Source organism: Leuresthes tenuis, unplaced genomic scaffold (genome assembly GCF_036924035.1).
Source record: "Leuresthes tenuis unplaced genomic scaffold, fLeuTen1.0.hap1 SCAF_6, whole genome shotgun sequence".
NCBI lineage: Eukaryota > Metazoa > Chordata > Actinopteri > Atheriniformes > Atherinopsidae > Leuresthes > Leuresthes tenuis.
The window spans coordinates 19,088,273-19,107,514 of NW_027325360.1; the positions used below are offsets into that span (position 1 = coordinate 19,088,273).

Here is a 19,242-nt window from a genome sequence, read left to right on the forward strand (position 1 = left end):
ACATCTACTTTTCAAATAAATAAGAACAAATTAACATGTCTGTTCCCATCAGCAGGCAGGCCATCAGGTATGAAAAGTGATGCCCTAAGTTCATTTGCACCAGGAGTTTTAAATGCCTTGTGCTGTCAGTTTTATTATTATATGTATTGTAACTATTATTATATGGGTGCATTGTGTACTATAAACCTGTCAAAGGGCAGTAAAAACACTTAAAGCATAACACAACTTTATGTTTAAAATGCCATTGCCAATAGTCCCGCTCCAAGATTGAAATAACAGATTTGCATCTTCAGGAAATATGATATTTATGATTTGTAATTATCAGTGTTGATGTCAATAAGTTCAGTATTCATGGCTCACGCTGTATAACACCAGGCCCTCTCTTTTCTCTGTGGCTATATTGTGACACAGACAAGTATTGAGTGCCATCTGGTGGTGTAAGGATGAATGATTTTAGAAGAATCAAATTGGAAATGCTTAAAAAAAAATTTAAAAAAGGATAAATAAAAACTATGGGCATGACACTCATTTTTGTTTATCTTCATACTTGTTATATATTCATTGCAATTTCATTTTTGACGGCACCCCATGCGCACAGCTTGAATCTGTTTGGAAAACTCTGGTACACACGCGCAACTAAATAGACACATCAGGCGAAATCTGTCTTTTCATGGTCATGACTGTCAACGTAAGTAGGTCAAATTTGTCCATTCAGAAGTCCCATGATGCAGCTTCAAAATGATATTGAGACTATATAAATCAACTAAATTCACAATCATCAGGGCCAGAACATCAAGAATGATGTTAATAGCAAAAAATAAGAGAAACAACTCATGTTCATTCATGTCATTAGTTACACCCTGCAGTGTAATCTTAATGTGCCTTTTTATAAACTATAATTCTTAACTGTATTGCCCACAGGCTGCATAAAGTACATAAATGAATAAAAAGCACCCTGATTATCATAAGAATGTCATGTACTCCAGGTAATTCAACAAACGCATATTTCTCAGATCGTTATATTATGCAACTATTCAATAAAAATGCTTGAAATGTAAATCTAAACTCTTTAATTCTACTTAGAAGATGTTTACAAAATTAGTCTGACAGCGATATGAAAACGAGGAAACATTTTTTTAATTGCAGCATAATCACTATATCAAACTATAATAATCACTCCCTTTAATATAAAGTACTCAATTTCAGGTTATGCTAGAATATCCTAATTAATAAAATCATAAAAATGTTATAATCTATGATATTAAAAAATATATATAATCTAATTAACAGTGTTTTGTTTTTATATTGTTCCATAAGTAGTTTGACTTTTTATTTATTGCTTTTCTGCAGCAGTAGATGCTTCTTCTATCCTTGGTCAACTAGCTGATGACCTCACAGAGGCTTGCTCCTTTTGTGGGATTATAAAGCAATAATTGGCTTATCTTCTGTCAGATTGTACTTTTCGTTCACAAAAACGGCACGTTGCCTGTTTTAATTTGATTTTCTAATTGTGGTGTTAACAACTGTTAAGTTCTTAAAGAGACAGGTAGCTGTACCTGCTAATGTAGTCCATAAGAAATATAATAACCAGTTGACGGTAAACGACACGCCTGGGTGTGATGCAGTGGCGCCGCCTCTCTGCAGGGTGGGACACACTGAATGCTGTGCGCATGCGCAGCTTGTTGTTGTATGTTTTAGACAGTTCATCTTGTAGTCATTTTACAAACTATAAAATATGACCAACTTTTAGACTTTTGAAACCTGCCACCAATTCTATTATCGAGGGAAAGTTTAATCTATCTTTTTTTTTCTTTTTCAACTCGGTCAATTCCACTATTAAGGATGTTCGAGGAGAAGTTCACAAATTTCAACGTCAATCTTAACACGTTGAGCAGGACAAATACGTTCTCTAACGGCGACCTTATCACGGGACACATCTCTTTTGACCTCTCCAAGGAGACGGAAATCACTTCACTTACGATGAAGCTGAAGGGAAACGTGAATGTCCACTGGTCGATAGCAGGGGGGGGAGGAAGGAAGAGTCGCAGACGTAGAAAGAACTACTCAGCAAAGGTGGAATTATTCAGTTTCAAAAGCGTCATCTTGCAGGAAAACTGCGGTAAGCACGATTACTGAGGGTCACTTGCTCGCAGTTTCTTCAGTTCAAAGTGTCTGAGATTGTGTTTCCCATGCAGCTGTTGGTGGGACACCAAAACTTCAGCCAGGCAGGCATGTGTATCCGATTTCATGCCAGCTCCCACGGGGGTGAGTATGAGACATATGAACTTTGCATTTAGAATTAGTCTCTTTTGTCACCAACTGCTGGCAAGACGGTGGGGAAAAGACAGTGTAGTAGATCACCATGACAAAGTGATGTGTCTTGTGATCTCCCAGCCTGTTGATACATGAGGCCAGTTTGCTTTGACATTAACTCGATGAATCTTCGTGTGTGTTTCTAGTGTCTTGTTTCCAGCTTTGATCTAATTTGTTACTATTGTTTTTCATCTTCTCCTTCTTCTGGTTGTTTTGCATCAATGCAGAGACTTCCCATCCTCCTTCCGTGGCGTTCATGGACAGATATTGTACACATTGACAGTGGGCATCAACCGACCCTGGCATTTGTCCAAAGACTTTGTGACAGAGCTGAACTTTGTGCACCACATTGATACCAACCAGCCAGAGCTGTGGGTAAGTTATGCATCATGCATACTTACAGGAGTTCCACAGAGGTGTGGCAGTTTGAATAGTGGTTGGATCCTTTCTGTTTGCATATTCTCCCCGTGCATGCATGCGTGAGTTCTCTCTAAGCACGCCAGCTTCATCCCATAGTCAGAAAATTTTAACTTTATAACTTCCAGTTCTTCTAACTTACTTCAGTCCACGTACCTTTCTATCATGCCACGATCAAAGATGCCCTGTCTCACCTACTGCATCTAAAGTGTCTCTTTCTCTGAGCTCTTTCTGTGCGTTTGAAGTTGCAGTTCATTGGACTGCTGTCCTGCGTTCGCCGTAGATTTGAGGAAGCTCAGTGCTCCGCAGATGTAAACAAAAGTGCCCATGAGTCATTAACTTCTCTATTCTTCCTGCTTTCTGTTGCAGTGGAAAATGTTTTCCTACGCTTGAAAAGATAGTTTTCAGTGCAGATGTTTGGGCTTATCAATGTAGAAATCAGAGCCACGCTAAAGTAAATGTAAGATTGCTGGTGTTCCCAGAGTCCCAGGTTGGATTTGTAAAGATGGCCCTCACAAATAAATGCAAATTAGAGGGCTCACAAGAACTGCAAAGGTTATTGTTCATAGAACTCTGGTTCTTTGTAGGGTCTTTCTCAGATAATACCTTTGAGTAGGTATTCTCCCAGCACAAGAGGTGCCTTCTATGTCTTCACTGTGTGGGGATGGCTCCAGAAGACAGAATTGTATTGTAATAGGTTTAGCATATAAACCCCGCTCCAAAGCGTGCGATAAGGCAAAAACAATAGTTTTTAATATTAGCGTCTAAAAGCTCAGGCAGAACGCAGAGAAGTGGACAGACGGTGATGCCCAGGCTTTAATGAACCTACTGTATATGTAACATGTTTCTATCTGAGATGTGATTGCAACATAAGAAACAGCCCTTGCAGGTGCATTGTCCTTCAGGGAGCTCCCCCACTCCCTTTAACCCTCAGCAATCCTGTATATCTGTGTTGTTTTTTTATTTTTTGTGAGAAAGTAAAAAACATATTCCCAATAAATGGGGACTAAATAGAACCGCAATTCCAAAAAAGCTGTGGCGCTGTGTAAATGAAAACGATTAGGAAATTCCATAAACCAATATTTTTATTCACAATAAACGTCAAATATGGAAAGTAAGACTTTTTACTCTTTCTTGAAGAATATTAGTTCATCTTAAACTTAATGACCGCAGCACGTCCCTTGAAGAACGACCATTTTTACAAATGTGCAGCATGTGTAGCATTGCCCAGGGTCAGAAAAAAGAACAGAAAAAGAAGGAAATAACATGATGTATCATATAAATGTGTATTACATTCATTCCATACTGTCATGGTGCATATACTTGTTTTTATTCTTTTAGAACAGTCAGAGCAGCATGAATGTTCTTTCATATCCCTAACAATAAAACAGCAAAATACTACAAAGCTACTATATATTACTGCACATAAATAATTAAGTGTGTGGATATTAGTGTGGATACAATTGAACTTGGGCACCTAGGCTTGTTATTCCACATCTTTTTTTGTTAGAAAAGAAATAGACATGTCTTTATTAGAAACATCCCATGCATTTATGTTTGTTGCGCTTGTCATCTGCTGCACATCTGACACTGTTTCCTCTGCAGGCTCCACTCTCGGGCTCTAACAGGATGACACTGAGCTGCCTGTGGTGGGCCCCGGGTCCTATAACGATGACAGTCAGTACGGAGAAGAAAGCCTTCATCCCCGGTATGGTTACCATCCATCCATGTATCCATGTAATGGGATATGCACGATACTGACAGTGGAGCATGGAGAACAACCACATTTAGGGGCGTGTTCGTTTGTTTTTTTTTTTAACCCCAGGTGAAACTGCAAAAATAATTTGCGAGTTCAGCAACGCTTCAAGTAGAACAGCAACTCCAAAGGTGAAGCTCCAACAGAAACAGACTTTCTATACCGCAAATAGGGTCCACAGGAGGATGGTGTCCAGGGTTTTGGCAAATATTACGGGGGACCGTGTCCACGCTCACACCTCTAATGTGCACACTGAGATCATGCTCACTATTCCCTCGTCTGCATCCTTCACCGTCTCGAACTGCAGCTTCATAGATGTTGACTACAATATAGAGGTTGGTGTGACCGACAGACTGAAGGTCTGATTGTGCCAGTGTTAGCCATAGGAGGATGTCATTTATTTGTTTCTGATCCAGTTTGACTCAGTTATACAGAGGCTCGTTAAGGAAAAGAAAAACCACATGTAGGTTGCCGGCTGTTTCGTTAACAGAGTCTCACACTTAACTTTGTTTTCTCGTGCTTTCCTGTAGGTGAGCCTCTGTGTAAAAGCTTCCCATGACCTTACGGTGCTGTGTCCCATCATACTGTGTGATACATCGGCACACGCCCTTTCCCCGCCTCTGCTGTGAGTAAATGTGGGAAATGGTTTTTAATGCCAACATACAAAAGAAGACTATAATCACTCTATAATCTGCAAACATGTTGTGACGTGTCAGTGTGATTTTCTGCTGGGAGAGTCTTACGGTATTTGTCAGGATTTGCCTCCTACCTCTGCTACATGGGTACGGGTCAAATAAAATCATTTTTTATGTTTAATAAATGTTCTTTTTTTTTTTACGTGTCTTTATATTTTCACAGATGCCTCTTTCTCTTGTCTTTTTCTCATTTGAACACTCTTCAGCAGTGTTTCCACTGTCAGATCTTTGTGCCTGGTTCTATTACTGTAATCTTTGCATGTGTTGTAATAATCCAGCTGTTGTAATATTACCGTACCGCTGTAGGTACCTGCAAACAGTGCAAACCAAGTTAATGTCCTGTTTGGAGCCATGAATTCCCCATGCTTTTACTTGGTTTTGTTAGCTTTTTAAGATTTAACAATGTCATCGTATATTTTGACGTTTTTGAAGTCACTCAGCTTGTAATTACAAATGTGTCATGACAACTGGTACGTTCACGATACTCTTTAAAATTAGTGTTCATGTAAAGTGTTGAAATAACGACAAAGAGTCAGTTGAAAGTGTTTGTATCTATTGCAGACCTACCTCATGAGGGTCCAGTTCAATGCTCAATGGAAAGTGAGCACAAAAAGCGAAGCTCTGTTATGTGTACTAAGCACTAAAAAGGACAAAACTGGCGCTCGCATATGAGAGAGCAAGTTAAAGGTAGCAAATTAAATAGCAGTAGCAAATTAAAGGGCTTATACTTCTGGACACTAACTTAAGCCCTTGATGCTCGTACCCATTAGATCATCTACTGCCTCAGCTCGGCATTACTATGACATACGAGAATGTTTAGAAATGATTAACGCACAGTAATACGTCCTCCTACCAGCAGGTGGCAATGATGGCCTCAAAGGCATGAAGTGAGAGACTATTGTGGAAAAGCGGATAGATTGTGGGATCTATAGCCACTTATACTTTTATATCCAGGCTTTTTTTTTGTTTTCTTTTGTAGGATTCGAGGTATTAAGATGAGATTTACCTAACATGAATGGGCACCAGGCATTTACTGGGTGGCTTTTGCAAAAATCGGCCATTAAACCTCATGTTTGTTGTTTTCTTGTTGTTACCACATTTTGTGTATCATTTAATAATTTTTGCATAAATATGAATATATACATATATATATGTGTGGATATGTATTTTTTTAAATGACAACCAGAAGGATCGATAACATTAACTGTCAAAATACCAGAAAATAGATTTTTTTTTGGACAGTTGAAATGTAAATCCTGTTCCAACGGTTGTATGGGCTCATGGTTAGATCACTAATTAACACAGTGAGACACCTAAACTTTGTCACTTGGTTCTTGAAGACATACTGCACTTAATGTTTCCTCAGTTGTAAAAAGGGGTGACCATGTTGGATTTTCAGCTTCATGATGAACTGAAAATCAACTCCTATCTGCTGCCTCTGGGATAGGCTTCAGCCCCCCAGAAATCTTGAACTGGATAAAGCAGGCATGATAAATAAATACATTTTTGCTGCCTCAATTAAAGTTGATCACGAATGGATGAAGAAACTGACACATTTAAAAAATGGACAAGCTCATGGCAGTTGTTGAAAACAAAGGGCACTTGGTTATAGTATTTTGTCAAAAGATCAAAAATGTCAACATGCTGTTGTACTTTTTCTTGAAATCCAGAATAAACAAATGATTTACAAGTGCATACGTCAAGGCTGCTTACCTTCACCTTTACAACAGTTTTTCAGATAAACTTTCCTCGAGGTATACACTTAGTTTTTCCACCAACGTGTTTACGACCTGTTTTCTGCCTTTGATGTGTGAAATCTTTTAGACACACCCACTCTAGTAGAACGGTGTCCTGCATGTGGTCACATATGCTGTAAGTAATGCTGCACACACACTCACACAAATGGCTGGAATGACCTAATTCACTAAACCACATTTCATAGTTAATACATCTGATTGTGAATATATTTAAATACAGCAATGTTTATTGATCAAAGGAAGCTTTTCTGTTTATCATACATCAGATTGTTTGTATCCAGTGGCATATGCATAATTTATTAAGGCCACGTGGTTTAATATTTACCATCCCAAGGTTCTATTTGCATGTTTAGACACACCCCGTAGCATATAAACCCCTCACTCTCATCACCAGGTGCTTCCTGTGCTTGTAGCTCAGTGCATAGCAACATGGCAGACAACATTAAGAACTTCTCAGTGGAATATAATCCCATAAACAAGAGTGATGTCTTCACCAGTGGTGACTATATCACTGGGAGAATTACGCTAGAATTGACAAAAGAGTGCAAAATAGAGTCGCTCTGCGTAAAGCTGAAGGGAAAAGCAGAAGTCAAATGGACGGAACATTACGGGAGAACGACTGTAACATACCACAAAAAGGAAAAGTACTTCAGTGTCAAACAGTTTTTTATTCAGGAGGGTCAAGGTAAGTGATCTACTTATAGTATGTTGTTCCAAATAGAAACATGGCACTATGACATCTATTCATGAGCACTTTATGTTGTTATGTTGTATTCTTGTTTTAAGGATGTTTAACTCTTGTTTTAAACATCCTTGAAAGTAGCTGGACTTTTCTTTAATTTACTACCAAGCCTTATATATATATAAATATATATATATTTTAACTTCATTGCACTGCTTCTCTTCCATTTTATCTGGATAGCTGTTAAAAAAAATAGCATAAAATAGCTTTGATAATATTAGTGAATCTTTGCTTTTCGAGTACTATTGAAATTTTTGCTAATGGGATGTAGTTTGGAGATCAGCATTTTAACTTTTCAAACAGTAATCAATCAGGCATGAAATGGGAATTTAATAAGTTTGTTTAAGTCATATTTACCTATTCACACTGATAGCAAACACACGTACTGTAATGACGAGAGTAGCTTGTATTTAAACTTACACACCGTACTGGATCCCTCTGTTCCTCTTCAGGATAAGCAACAAAAAAATATATCATTTAAATGAGCAACCAAGAGTAGTCCACGTGGAAGTAATGGATTTATTTATGATCTAATTTACCGATAATTTTCTATCACCATCTATTAAACACTCCAATAAAATCGGTTTATTTCAAACCATTTAACTGCTTCTCAGGCAAGAACATTGTTGACAAAGGCTGCCATGTCTACCCATTCACCTTCCAGGTCCCAACAGAGTGAGTTTTCATATATCTTACCACTGGCTTTAAGTCAAAACACAAACAATCAAGTTTGTTCTCTGAAAACATCTGTTTTCTCACACTTTTTCAGTGACTTGCCGTCCTCCTTCCGTGGCAAATTTGGAAAAATTCTGTACACACTGGAAGCAAATCTGAGCAGGTCCATGAGAATGGACAGCAAAGCCAAGACACCGTTCACCTTCATCAACAAAAGAAACCATCATCCAGGGCTGATGGTGACCTCACATTCACACTCAACCAACTGGCATGGCTGTGGCTGTAGATGGAGCATGTGAAATGAGACAGAAAACAGTGTTTACAGAGAACAGATGTTCAAGATGCCTTTTAGCAATAATAGATAATAGTAGACTTTGTCTGTACTTTGTGATTTGCCCGTTAGACTCCTCAGCAGAGTACCATCGATCAGAAGATGAAGCTCTTTACATCAGGAGAGGTAGCCATGGATGTAAATATTCCACAGACAGGCTTCCACCAAGGTAATTTTAGACTGTGTCCAATCTAACATAGCCTCATGAGAGACATTATCATTACAGTGGTTTGAGATAACAAAACATTTTCTAGCAGGTGAGCCATTTGCAGGTCAAAGTCCTTTTGCTCATTAAACATTTTTACGGCCTAAAGATAAGATAAAGAGACATGAATGAATACTAATGACAGAAATATTTTATATATGTCCCAGGTTGGACCTTTATGGCACAACAAACAATTTCAAAATGCCATTTGAAAGTTGCTTTGCAAAAGTTTTCAACCTTTTTCTAACTTTCAACTGTGGCTGCTGTTCAAATGATTAAAGAAATCAGTTCTGAAATGAGCATTTTAATACGATTTAAATTGGCAGCTTGGGACACACCCAATAACCCAAGAAATGATTAAATGGACCATGTCTTATATCTTTATGTAATGCAGGAGTAAACTGCAGAGCTTTCTTTTATAACAAGAGAACATAAAGTACCATATCTTATATGCAGAGCCAGATTGCTGCTATGTCTCACCATGAACAGCTGGAGTTCAACGAGTAAAGCTTGTGTGATGCTCTGTTTTTCAGGCGAAGGTATGAAGGTTGTGGCCTCCATTCAGAACAAGTCATCTCGTGACATTAAGCCCAAATTCTGCTTGTATCAGAAGAACAGCTACTTTGCAAAGGGGAAGCGGAAGGTTGAAACAAACGATATCCTGAAGGAGGTGGGTGAAGTCATCCCACACTCTGCAGGCCAGACTGTCACCAGGATCATCACCATCCCTCCCACCACATGCATGTCCATTTTAAACTGCAACATCATCAAAGCAGAGTACAGACTCAGGGTAGGTATCAGTTATCCCAACAAATTAGGGCTGCTTTTCTACACTAGCAGGATTGTGTGAAAACGCTTGCGATAACTTGTGACTATTTCTCCACCTCAGGTCTATCTGGATGTCAAGTACGCATCTGACCCAGAGATCAAGTTCAATATTGTCATTCTGCCAGCCTTAGAGGGGTCCTATGTGGAGCAACCACCTGCCTACTTTGGATCTGAAGCTTTTCCAAACTTTTACACGACAACAGACAGCTTCCCACAAAACCCAGCATACACTGGCCCTTCTGCTCCACCACCCCCTTACATGTCATATGGGGCGTATCCCTCCCTGACTGGTTTTGATGGAAAGACTTAAAGATTTCAATCAAAGTTTAGCGAGCACATGCTCTTTCTGTGTCAACGATTAAACAAATTACTGTTGAGTTCGGGTTATTCATTGCAAATGTAAAACAAATCACAATGGTGTGAAAATAATAAGTGAATAATGTTCTGTGTATTTTACGCTATTTGATTATGTTCTGGGCATTTCGGGACTCCTGTGCAAACGTGAAAATGCCACATGAGTCCTGACAGGAATAATAAAAAGGGCAAACGAGCATTCGAGTAAAGCAATCTGGATTATTTGTTGTTCTTGTGTGATTTTTTTTTTTAATGTAACACTGCCAAGAAAATAGACTGCCTTTATAATCCTCTGCGTCATTGTTCAGTTCCTGCATCACCAGAATGATGTGACTGACAGAAATGAACTGTCATGATGTACTGAAACGTTGAAAGTTGTGTACATAGCTTCTTTTTGCCGTCGCCTCAGTTTTTTCTCTGTATAAATTTCTTCGATCGGACGTGCAAACTAACATGGCCACAGTGTTTTGTAGCAGATTAGAGATGACCTCGTAACAACAGGATTGTAAATGTGTATTTGAATCTTTACCACCTGCTAAATCCATCGCAGTGCCACAAACTGCTTCAGTTTCTAATCATTTTAACATGCTGCCCATTCAGTCATGAGACCTTTCAGTGGATCTTAAAATCAAATGTGTATTTTCATCCCTCTGGGTTCCTCTGGTTGTTCAGGCAGGAGAACCAGCTCATGTCAATTTCTCCGGCTTTGAGGCTGTCCACCTCTCAGCTAGATTAATGACGTCTTGGATGTAAATTAACTAGCTGAGCTACTATCAGATAACATATTGGTTATATTGATTTGTTATTGGATTTTACGTAGCTGTAGCACAAGTAATGTATGATAGATAAAACCGTATCTGGCTATATACAAGAGGTTTTTTTTATGTTGCCACTTTATGCAAACACAAACACACTCACTGCATATCAGTAGAGTGCTGCAATCACCCCACCACCACATTTAAGCTTAGATGAATGCTTAAGCATTACTGACAAATTGCCTGAAAATTGCCTGAAAAAAATTGCAGTTATGGGTTGTGCAAGGCATCTGCAGAAATCACCACTTCAGCCAGAGGAAATGACAAGCCCTGTGACAATCTTCTGCGCTCTAAAGTCGTTATAAAAATGTCATCTAATATGATTTATCATGTCCACCCTATTGCTGCTTATTCCTGAGCTTCCGTTTAAGGTGTTTAAACTTTTTAAACATCGTCCTGACACGCCTACTGTGGATTTTAAGACAGCTTAACACCTGTCAAGATCTAACACCAAGTGCTTAGCACACATTTAAACGATCCCGTGTGAAACTAAAACCAATGCAGCCTTCTTCTTTACCCAATAACTTCCTCCTGTAGGCCTCATCTGATGAGTGCGCCTAATCTTGCAGGATACTGTGCTCATGTCACCGAAACTCGTTTGAATATAATTTGATTAGAATTCTATCTCATTTAGCTGGCTTGAAAGAAGTGATCCTTTTTTTTTTCCCTTTTAGCATCTTATTCTAAGCTTGAGACCAGAAAAACAACAGTCCCGTTGTAGGGTAATTCCTTTGGGTTTTGGACACGCCCTCCCACAGCCAGAGGCTCTCTTTACCCTCACTGCTTTTCTTTGGTAACGTTTGCGCGTTAGATAGGCGCGCATACATTATGTCGTCCACAGTGAAGCGGCTCGAAGTTACTTATAACCCTGTTAATGACAGCAACACGTTCACCAGCGGAGATGTAATTACTGGTCAAGTTACGCTGGAAGTGCTCAAAGACTGTGAAATCGACTCCCTGTACATTAAATTCAAGGGGAAAGCTGAAGTTTTGTGGACCGAGAGGTACGGCCAGACTACCGTTGTGTACCACTCCAAAGATAAATATTTCAGCTTTAAACAATACTTCATTCGTGACGCAAATCTCAAGGGTAAGTGAGCTTTATCTATCTGCTCTCACAGGCTGTCGGTTTTAAACGTGTAACTTTTTTTTCTCTGCATGGAAGGAGGAAAAAGACGGAACTGTACGTTCTGTTGCTGCTGCCCGTGGGTTTGCAGCAGTGTCACTGGAAGGGAAGAAACTGAATTAAGACCTATTTGTTATGAACAGTATTTTACAGTTTAAACGGACGGACGTGCAGATATAAGTCTTGAGTTTTTGTCCACGCTTAGTGGGTAATTCTTTAAAATGATCTCTTGACTGATGTTAAAAATATCGATGATAATAATAACACAACGGGCCACTTGCTGATCATTGAGTTTGCATCTTTTTCTTTGACAGGCGATGAAAATGCACCGGACACGACCCAGATTTTAGAAACATGTAAGTATTTCACATCTCTGTCACATCTCAAAGGGAAGCTCATTGGTGCTTTTACAGTACAGACAGGGCATGTTGTGATTTTACTTTTCTCAACGATAGTTTGAAGCAGTTCTATTGATTTCAAACTATGATTGCGTGCCATTAAAATGCAGTGAGTCCCAGTGCTTATTGACCGCAGCAGTGAACAATTGTAAACCACAGACCATCTCTCAAGACATTAGCTAATTGCTCCAAGGGTGTAACTTCCCTCTGCTGTCAACCACAATGCCTAATGAAAGGTCATTAGAAGCTTTTTAAGAGAAGTTTGTACTTCTCCAGACCTTTTTTCTTTTTGTGGTCTCATGAATTCTTATCTACTGCTCAGGCGATGAGCATCTCTGATTTGAATACAAAGCTGCATCAGAACCCTTGACCCAAAATCCCTTTTCCTGAATTTTTTACTTAACCAACTGCATTACTGCAACTTATTTTTTAGATTTTTGTTCTGTGTTTGTTCGGTTTCCTTTAGACCCGAGTGTTGTTGCACCAGGAATCCATGTCTATCCATTCTCCTTTCAGATCCCTTCCCAGTAAGGAACTGTTCTTTTAATGCATCTGTTATAAACTGGAGCACATTGACTGTATGAAAACTCATCTGAAAATATCAATAAACAAGTTAATCATTAAGAATAATGCGTGTACACCTGAATATAAGTTAAATAATGCCTTGTTTCGTTACACTTACAGATCATACCTTGTTTATTTTATGCTTGTGCCTTCAATATAAACACATTTTGTAGACTGGAAAAAATCTAGACGTTTCAAATTTAAATTTCCAACTACCGCTATGCTTTTGTGTTGTCATTGATAATTGTTGAGTGTGGTTTGTTAAGAATAGCTTCCATAAAACCACTCAGGAAATGTGAGCTTTTTTGTTTTCTAATCAAAAAGGTCCATTTAGCTCATATTCCTCAGACTAATGTCTGACGTATGCTTGTTTTTTTAGGGAAATGCCCTCTTCCTTCAAAGCAGATACTGGTAAAATTGTGTACTTGCTGGAAACTGGATTGAGCAGATCAATGAGGGTTACCAAGAAAGAGTCAACTAAGATCAACTTTGCATCAAAAGCAGACATAAACTGTGTCTCTGGATTAATGGTATGATCTTACATGTCCTCTTCTCTCATTTGTAAACAGAGAAAACAAAAAAAAATCATCATGGTTTATTGGAAACAGTTGACTTGGATGCCCTTGCTTTGCACCTGCATGGTGTAGTGTGTTTATACCCACTGAAATGCCTGCTGCTAACACAGTTTAAATATGGGCACAACATATGCCAACTAACAAATCTCTGGTTGACATCATTTATTTGGACTCAAACCATTTTTTATTGTCCCAGCCTCTGGACGAGGATTTTTGAGACATTAAGATACAGATAATGTGAAGTTGTTTTTTTTATAGTCTAAGTGGCTTTGTGTGGTCGTCATTAATCTTACTGTCTTTCAGACACCACAGCATGAGTCTAAGGATAAGAAAATGAAACTTTTTACCTCAGGAAGTGTAGCCATGGAAGTGGATCTTGAAAAATCAGGTTTCTTCCAAGGTGAGAGCTCTTTAAGGCTGATACTGACACCTACTGGTCTAATATCAAAGCTTGTTCAGACATTTCTGCTTTGTGTCACAGGAGAAGGGTTAAAGGTTCTGGCTTTCATTAAGAACGATTCATCTCGTGAGATCAAGCCCAAGTACTGCCTGTACAGAAAGCACAGCTTCTTTGCACAAGGAAGGAGAAGAGTCCATACTAAGGATCTCCTTAAAGAGGTAGGAGCGCCCATTCCTCCATCTGCCGCAGAAAAGGTCACACAGATCATCACCATTCCCCATGATGTGGAGCCCTCCATCCACAACTGCAACATCATCAAAGCAGAGCACAGACTAAGGGTGAGTAGGAAAAAAATGTGTGATTATTATACCCATTCTTATTATTTCAATATTATATCATTTTCCCAATGTGAACATTTGTCTCAAAGATCTTTGCAGTTCCTTTCAGTATAAAACCCTCTTTTACTTACTCACTACCTGTTAACTCCACAGAAAGGATGTGTAAGGGGTGGGAGAGTAACCTCTTAATAACTTGTGCTTGTTTGTTTTAAACATTCAATTGAATAGCAACAAAATGTCTGCGCTGAATGACTTCCAACACTTTCCTCTTTTATTGTTCATGGCGTTTGCTGAAGGAGTTGGTTATGTACACAACATGGGAATGTGCACTACAAGGCACATTCAGAATAAATAGGTGGACAAAAAACTGCAAATGTGCAGATATAGCCATAATAAGAGGGGCTTTATTATGTAACCTTATGTATTGGGGGTGAGTTGTCCTGTTGAAAGAAAGAAAGAAAAACAAGTCATGACCTGGGCTGTCATGGACATGTGTTCAGATACAATTAAGTCATACTTAAACATTACAATAAATGTGATCGAATATTAGATAGCAGTACAAACTTAAAGTAACTAGAGACTATATCAAACCAAAATCCATCTATTTGATTCAGTCTATGATAATAACAACCCCAATTTTTACCAACCCCAAAATTTATTTCTACATATTATAAGTTTGTGCTATTTATACAGAATAATGTACAATTTATTTTCTGTCTTTTGTGCCTTCACTGCTAAGCCTCAGTCTCCTTACAAGTCAGTTACAAGTCTTAAAAAGCTTCACATACATCTTTTTGCTATGCAGACAGCAGTGAAATAACACCAGTATTCTCCACAGGTCTACCTTGATGTCAAGTATGCTTCAGACCCAGAGATCAAATTTGAAATAGTCATCCTGCCTGCCTCCCAGGCTTCTCTTGTGGAATCAGCCCCCCCAACGACTGCTGCTGGCTTTGGATTTGAACCATTTGGGAACCCAAACCCACCAGTCTGGGGCTTTGGACCTCCACAACCACCAGCAGGACCTCAATCCTCAGACCAACCCCCTCCTCCTTATGGAGCATACGCAATGTACCCTCCAATGTATGAATATGATAATAAATATCACTAATGCTGCCCGAGAAGATTTGCAAAGATCTCCGTGATATTAAATAAATGGATAGGAATTTTTTTTTGCTGTCAGTTTTCTTCTTTTTTTATAATGACTACTGTTAACTGTTATTCCAATGCTCCAAAATCATTTCTCTTTTTGTGAAGTATTGTTTAATTCAAATGTTCAAGTATTTGAATATATTCAAATAATGTAAGGATTTAATGTAGAGTGAGGACTTGTACTCGACTCGTCTCAGTAAATGTGACCGTTTTAGTTGGAGGACTGTGGTCACGCTGCTGTTTATGGTTTCAGGGTAGCTTCTTTAAACTACTTGTCTACACAACACAATACAGGTGTGAATGGGTGATTGTTCCTCTAAAACATTCATGCAATGCTCTTGGAAAGATTTGATAAAAGATTCATATTTTCAGTTGTAATTGTAAATGTATTATGAATCTTGGAAAAACACTGAAATAAAAGTATTCCCATACGTGAGCAAAAAGAAACAAACCTCACCCAAGGGAATCCCCTTTTAATCTAATTTTAATGTCTTTGGACTGTGAGACAAACCCACGCAGGCACGGTTAAATTCACCTTTCAGATACTGTAGAGGTTTTTTAAAAAAAAAAAAAATTAAGATGTGTTCAAATACCTTCACTAAAATTGTTTTTATTGAAAAATGTTCATATGCCATGTAGTTTTCAGCAATATTGTGCCCTTGTGTCACTGACATGGATTAACTGAAAGATGAGCTTTCACTTCCTGAGGAGCTGTTGAAAGTTTTCCTGCTACGTTATTTACAGCCTTTTTTTTCATGTGGCTGATTTTAATCATCACATTTTTACAGTTTAATTCAGTTGTTATTTTCCATTGGAATAAACTATGTCAAACGTCACGTTTGGAAAATCTGACTTTTATCAGATGATGTATCATGTGACGATGACTAAGCACAGCACGTGACAGTCGTAAACCCAGAGTAGAAGAAGTCAGGTGTTATTCTCTTCCCACTCAGGTGCATGTGACAGCAGGTTGGTTTTCCAAAAAAACATATGTGCAGTGTTTTAACTCTGACCATCAATTTGCAAACAAAATCTATTGTTTTTGACTTTCCAGGGAACTATAAAGTGTCCACGGGGTTTAATGTTTTTCCTCATGAGCAGACGTAGGTGGCCCAGGTTAGGGTTGAAATATGAGACCAGACAGGTTTAACCAGATATGCAAGCTTGTGATCACATATAAATGCTGCAGAGTTTACATTGTTTGAGCTTGTACTGGATCATTACTCTGTGGAAAAATGACCATCAACAGCTTTGAAATCGAATATGACGCCATCAACAGCAAGAACACCTTCACAAATGGAGATACCATCAATGGAAGGATCATCGTGGAGACCTCTAAAGAAACAAAAATCCAGTCACTTGTTTTTATAGCTAAAGGAAAAGCTCATGTTTCCTGGCATGAACATCATGGGCAGGACCACCATCGCGTTTTCTGGGCTAATGAGAAATATTATGATGTCAAACATCATATCTTAAGAGAATCAAGAGAAGATGGTAATGTTTGAAATTAATTATCACATGTGCCTACTTTAATGATATATGTTGTTTAGAAATAAGCATAAGCAAGTTTTTCTTTTCCAGGAACTGAAGTCATTGGAAAAGGAAGGCATGTGTTTCCTTTTAGCTTCAAGATACCTGACAGGTACTTTTTCCTTATTTATTCTGAATATATTTAATTCTTTTCAGATGAGAATCATGTTTTCCTTTTTTACCCCACAGAAAAATGCCATCGACTTTCCATACATCCATCGGCAAAATTGTTCATAAGGTCAAGGCAGAGCTTAAACAATCTATGAAGCTGACAAAAAAAGCCAAAGCCCACTTCACCTTTGTATCCAAAGCAGACGCGGATATCCCAGCACTCATGGTAAGAAGAAAGAGGATAAATATTGCATTTATGAGCAGAACAGACTATTAACTTGCTATACTGATATAAAGTGGGATCTGCTGTTTAGGAACCTCAACATATGTGCAAGGATAAAAGCATTGCTTTTGGTTCTGGAAATGTCTCATTGGATGCCCATACTAAGAAGCAGGGATACAAACCAGGTAAATATGCTATCTGTGAAATCAAAAACTTGTGGCCATACTTCTTCCCTTTGTTCTTTGGCTTATGCAACCCTTTATGTTTGAGGGCAGATTTGTAAAGTTGGTAGAGGAAAGAATGCCTGCTACAAAAACTATCTCAAGAAGGAAACTCATCACTCACTCATCCTGATACTGATTGCATCAGCCACCTGATGTTACTGAGACAGACCAACACCAGGGAATTAATACCCGGGAACTATCAAGAAATACATTAAGAGTAAAGACTGTGTTTTTTTAACATTATGCCAAAATAGAAATGTGGATGGAAAAGCCTGTCTATGTGTTTATTTATTTAATCAGTCTGTTCATCAAGTCCCATTGGTCAGTCGTGAGGTAGTTTTTGACATCTAGATTCTCTCTTATTTTTTGTAGTTCAAGAAAGCTATTAGAAACAAAACAAATATTGTGTTGAAAATCCATTGCACACTGAGCTGGATCATATCACAGGGGAGCAGCTACTTTAATTATTATCATGAGCCTTTTTAAGAGCATGTTGAAATGTATGAGCTGATTTTTTAAGGGCAATATTCTTGAGTACATCTGAGGTAGAAATAGAGTGTAAAGAAAGTGAGAATGATTTGCAGCAAAGGTCTGGCCTGCTGGCTCTGAATCACGATGCTTTACACATTTAACCTATGTGATACTGTGGACATATTGAATCCAAATGTGCATTGAATTGCCCCCACATCAGCACGTCTGATAAGAAACTTCCATCCTAGTCTCCTGTATGAACTGATTCTTTAAATGTAATGTCTTGATGTGTAATCATTTAAAACTAATCTGCTCTTTCCATTCCACAGGCGAGGCAATCCATGTCACAGTTGCAATCAACAATCGCTCAAGTCGTTCAGTGAGGCCCAAATTTGAACTGTATGAGAAGAAGAGTTACTTTGCCCAGGGTAGGAGGAGAGTTCACACACAAAAGATCCTTAAAGACAAAGTGGAGACAGTTGATGAACAATCTGGCAAAACAACTGTGACCAAGGTGATCAACATCCCTACAGAACTACCCCCATCCATTTTACACTGCTCCATCATCAAGCTGGAGTACAGGGTGAAGGTAAGCATCACAATTACAGTATATAGATTGTAATGCATGCTGGATTGCTGCTTTAATGGAATTACTCATGGAAAGCTGGTTGGCCTTTTTTTCTATTCTTGTTGTATTTGAATCTGTCTCATTTCTATTATAAAGAAGTAAATGAAACTTAATTTTCCTGTGTCTTGTGATATAAAAGACAAATATTCACAAAATTACCATAGGGAATTTCTTGTTAAATACAACAAGAAAAGCAACTCCTCCAAGCTGTTAATGTAGCTTTTAAAAAAGGCAGAGCACCTAGTCAAAACTGAAATTGCAGACAGTAATGAACTCAAATTCTTTCAACCACTGAATACATCTAATGACAAAGCAAAGGAATAAGAAACAATAGATAGAACAACAGATTTTCATTCTTTTTCTCCTCTCACAGATTTATCTTGATATCAAATGTGCTGCTGACCCAGAGGTCAAACTCCCCATTGTCATCCTGCCTGAGTTTTCCAGTGGAAGACAACCACCTGCTTCTGCCAGCTTTGGATTTGAAGGATTTGGTGAATCTGCCAAACCAACCTGGAGCACTACACCACAAATGTTGGGGCCACCACCTCCCTATGAAGTCTCTACAGTGTACCCCCCGCCCCACTATGACATGTATAAGTCTGGTCTATAAA

General features: G+C 38.5%; 4 protein-coding genes across 6 annotated transcripts; all 4 read left to right on the plus strand.

Moving 5' to 3' along the window:
• Nucleotides 1-1,800: 1,800 nt before the first annotated feature.
• On the plus strand, nucleotides 1,801-5,195 carry LOC140309167 (arrestin domain-containing protein 3-like). Of its 2 annotated transcripts, XM_072386992.1 has the most exons (6): nucleotides 1,801-2,119; nucleotides 2,196-2,265; nucleotides 2,541-2,688; nucleotides 4,336-4,438; nucleotides 4,556-4,821; nucleotides 5,017-5,195. In XM_072386992.1, exons 1-6 carry the CDS (start codon nucleotides 1,843-1,845, stop codon nucleotides 5,113-5,115), a joined length of 963 nt encoding a protein of 320 aa, XP_072243093.1. In that variant the 5' UTR covers nucleotides 1,801-1,842; the 3' UTR covers nucleotides 5,116-5,195. The 2 variants fall into 2 exon arrangements, with proteins under 2 accessions (XP_072243093.1, XP_072243094.1); XM_072386993.1 differs by lacking the exon at nucleotides 2,196-2,265 and having other exon boundaries at nucleotides 2,597-2,688.
• A 2,172-nt stretch (nucleotides 5,196-7,367) lies between these two features.
• Nucleotides 7,368-10,097, plus strand: LOC140309240 (arrestin domain-containing protein 3-like). The gene is made up of 6 exons (XM_072387059.1): nucleotides 7,368-7,623; nucleotides 8,295-8,355; nucleotides 8,450-8,594; nucleotides 8,759-8,855; nucleotides 9,425-9,681; nucleotides 9,781-10,097. The coding sequence occupies exons 1-6, from the start codon at nucleotides 7,368-7,370 to the stop codon at nucleotides 10,027-10,029; spliced, it is 1,065 nt and encodes a 354-aa protein (XP_072243160.1). The 3' UTR covers nucleotides 10,030-10,097.
• A 1,607-nt stretch (nucleotides 10,098-11,704) lies between these two features.
• On the plus strand, nucleotides 11,705-15,444 carry LOC140309168 (arrestin domain-containing protein 3-like). Of its 2 annotated transcripts, XM_072386994.1 has the most exons (7): nucleotides 11,705-11,978; nucleotides 12,329-12,370; nucleotides 12,879-12,939; nucleotides 13,356-13,506; nucleotides 13,855-13,951; nucleotides 14,033-14,289; nucleotides 15,128-15,444. In XM_072386994.1, exons 1-7 carry the CDS (start codon nucleotides 11,717-11,719, stop codon nucleotides 15,398-15,400), a joined length of 1,143 nt encoding a protein of 380 aa, XP_072243095.1. In that variant the 5' UTR covers nucleotides 11,705-11,716; the 3' UTR covers nucleotides 15,401-15,444. The 2 variants fall into 2 exon arrangements, with proteins under 2 accessions (XP_072243095.1, XP_072243096.1); XM_072386995.1 differs by lacking the exon at nucleotides 12,329-12,370.
• Nucleotides 15,445-16,452: 1,008 nt separating this feature from the next.
• On the plus strand, nucleotides 16,453-19,242 carry LOC140309988 (arrestin domain-containing protein 3-like). The gene is made up of 6 exons (XM_072388082.1): nucleotides 16,453-16,935; nucleotides 17,023-17,083; nucleotides 17,161-17,308; nucleotides 17,397-17,490; nucleotides 18,330-18,589; nucleotides 19,002-19,242. The coding sequence occupies exons 1-6, from the start codon at nucleotides 16,677-16,679 to the stop codon at nucleotides 19,239-19,241; spliced, it is 1,062 nt and encodes a 353-aa protein (XP_072244183.1). The 5' UTR covers nucleotides 16,453-16,676; the 3' UTR covers nucleotide 19,242.

Excerpts from the sequence above, each read along its gene's own strand:
- LOC140309240 (XM_072387059.1), top strand. The coding sequence starts at position 7,368 with ATGGCAGACAACATTAAGAACTTCTCAGTGGAATATAATCCCATAAAC. Across the intron at positions 7,624-8,294 it reads TTTTATTCAGGAGGGTCAAG|GCAAGAACATTGTTGACAAA; the intron begins GTAAGTGATCTA and ends ACTGCTTCTCAG. Across the intron at positions 8,595-8,758 it reads ACCATCATCCAGGGCTGATG|ACTCCTCAGCAGAGTACCAT; the intron begins GTGACCTCACAT and ends TTTGCCCGTTAG.
- LOC140309988 (XM_072388082.1), top strand. The coding sequence starts at position 16,677 with ATGACCATCAACAGCTTTGAAATCGAATATGACGCCATCAACAGCAAG. Across the intron at positions 17,491-18,329 it reads GAAGCAGGGATACAAACCAG|GCGAGGCAATCCATGTCACA; the intron begins GTAAATATGCTA and ends TCCATTCCACAG. Across the intron at positions 18,590-19,001 it reads AGCTGGAGTACAGGGTGAAG|ATTTATCTTGATATCAAATG; the intron begins GTAAGCATCACA and ends CTCCTCTCACAG.
- LOC140309168 (XM_072386994.1), top strand. The coding sequence starts at position 11,717 with ATGTCGTCCACAGTGAAGCGGCTCGAAGTTACTTATAACCCTGTTAAT. Across the intron at positions 12,940-13,355 it reads TCCTTTCAGATCCCTTCCCA|GGAAATGCCCTCTTCCTTCA; the intron begins GTAAGGAACTGT and ends TTGTTTTTTTAG. Across the intron at positions 13,952-14,032 it reads AAAATCAGGTTTCTTCCAAG|GAGAAGGGTTAAAGGTTCTG; the intron begins GTGAGAGCTCTT and ends TTTGTGTCACAG.
- LOC140309167 (XM_072386992.1), top strand. The coding sequence starts at position 1,843 with ATGTTCGAGGAGAAGTTCACAAATTTCAACGTCAATCTTAACACGTTG. Across the intron at positions 2,266-2,540 it reads TCATGCCAGCTCCCACGGGG|AGACTTCCCATCCTCCTTCC; the intron begins GTGAGTATGAGA and ends GCATCAATGCAG. Across the intron at positions 4,822-5,016 it reads ATGTTGACTACAATATAGAG|GTGAGCCTCTGTGTAAAAGC; the intron begins GTTGGTGTGACC and ends GCTTTCCTGTAG.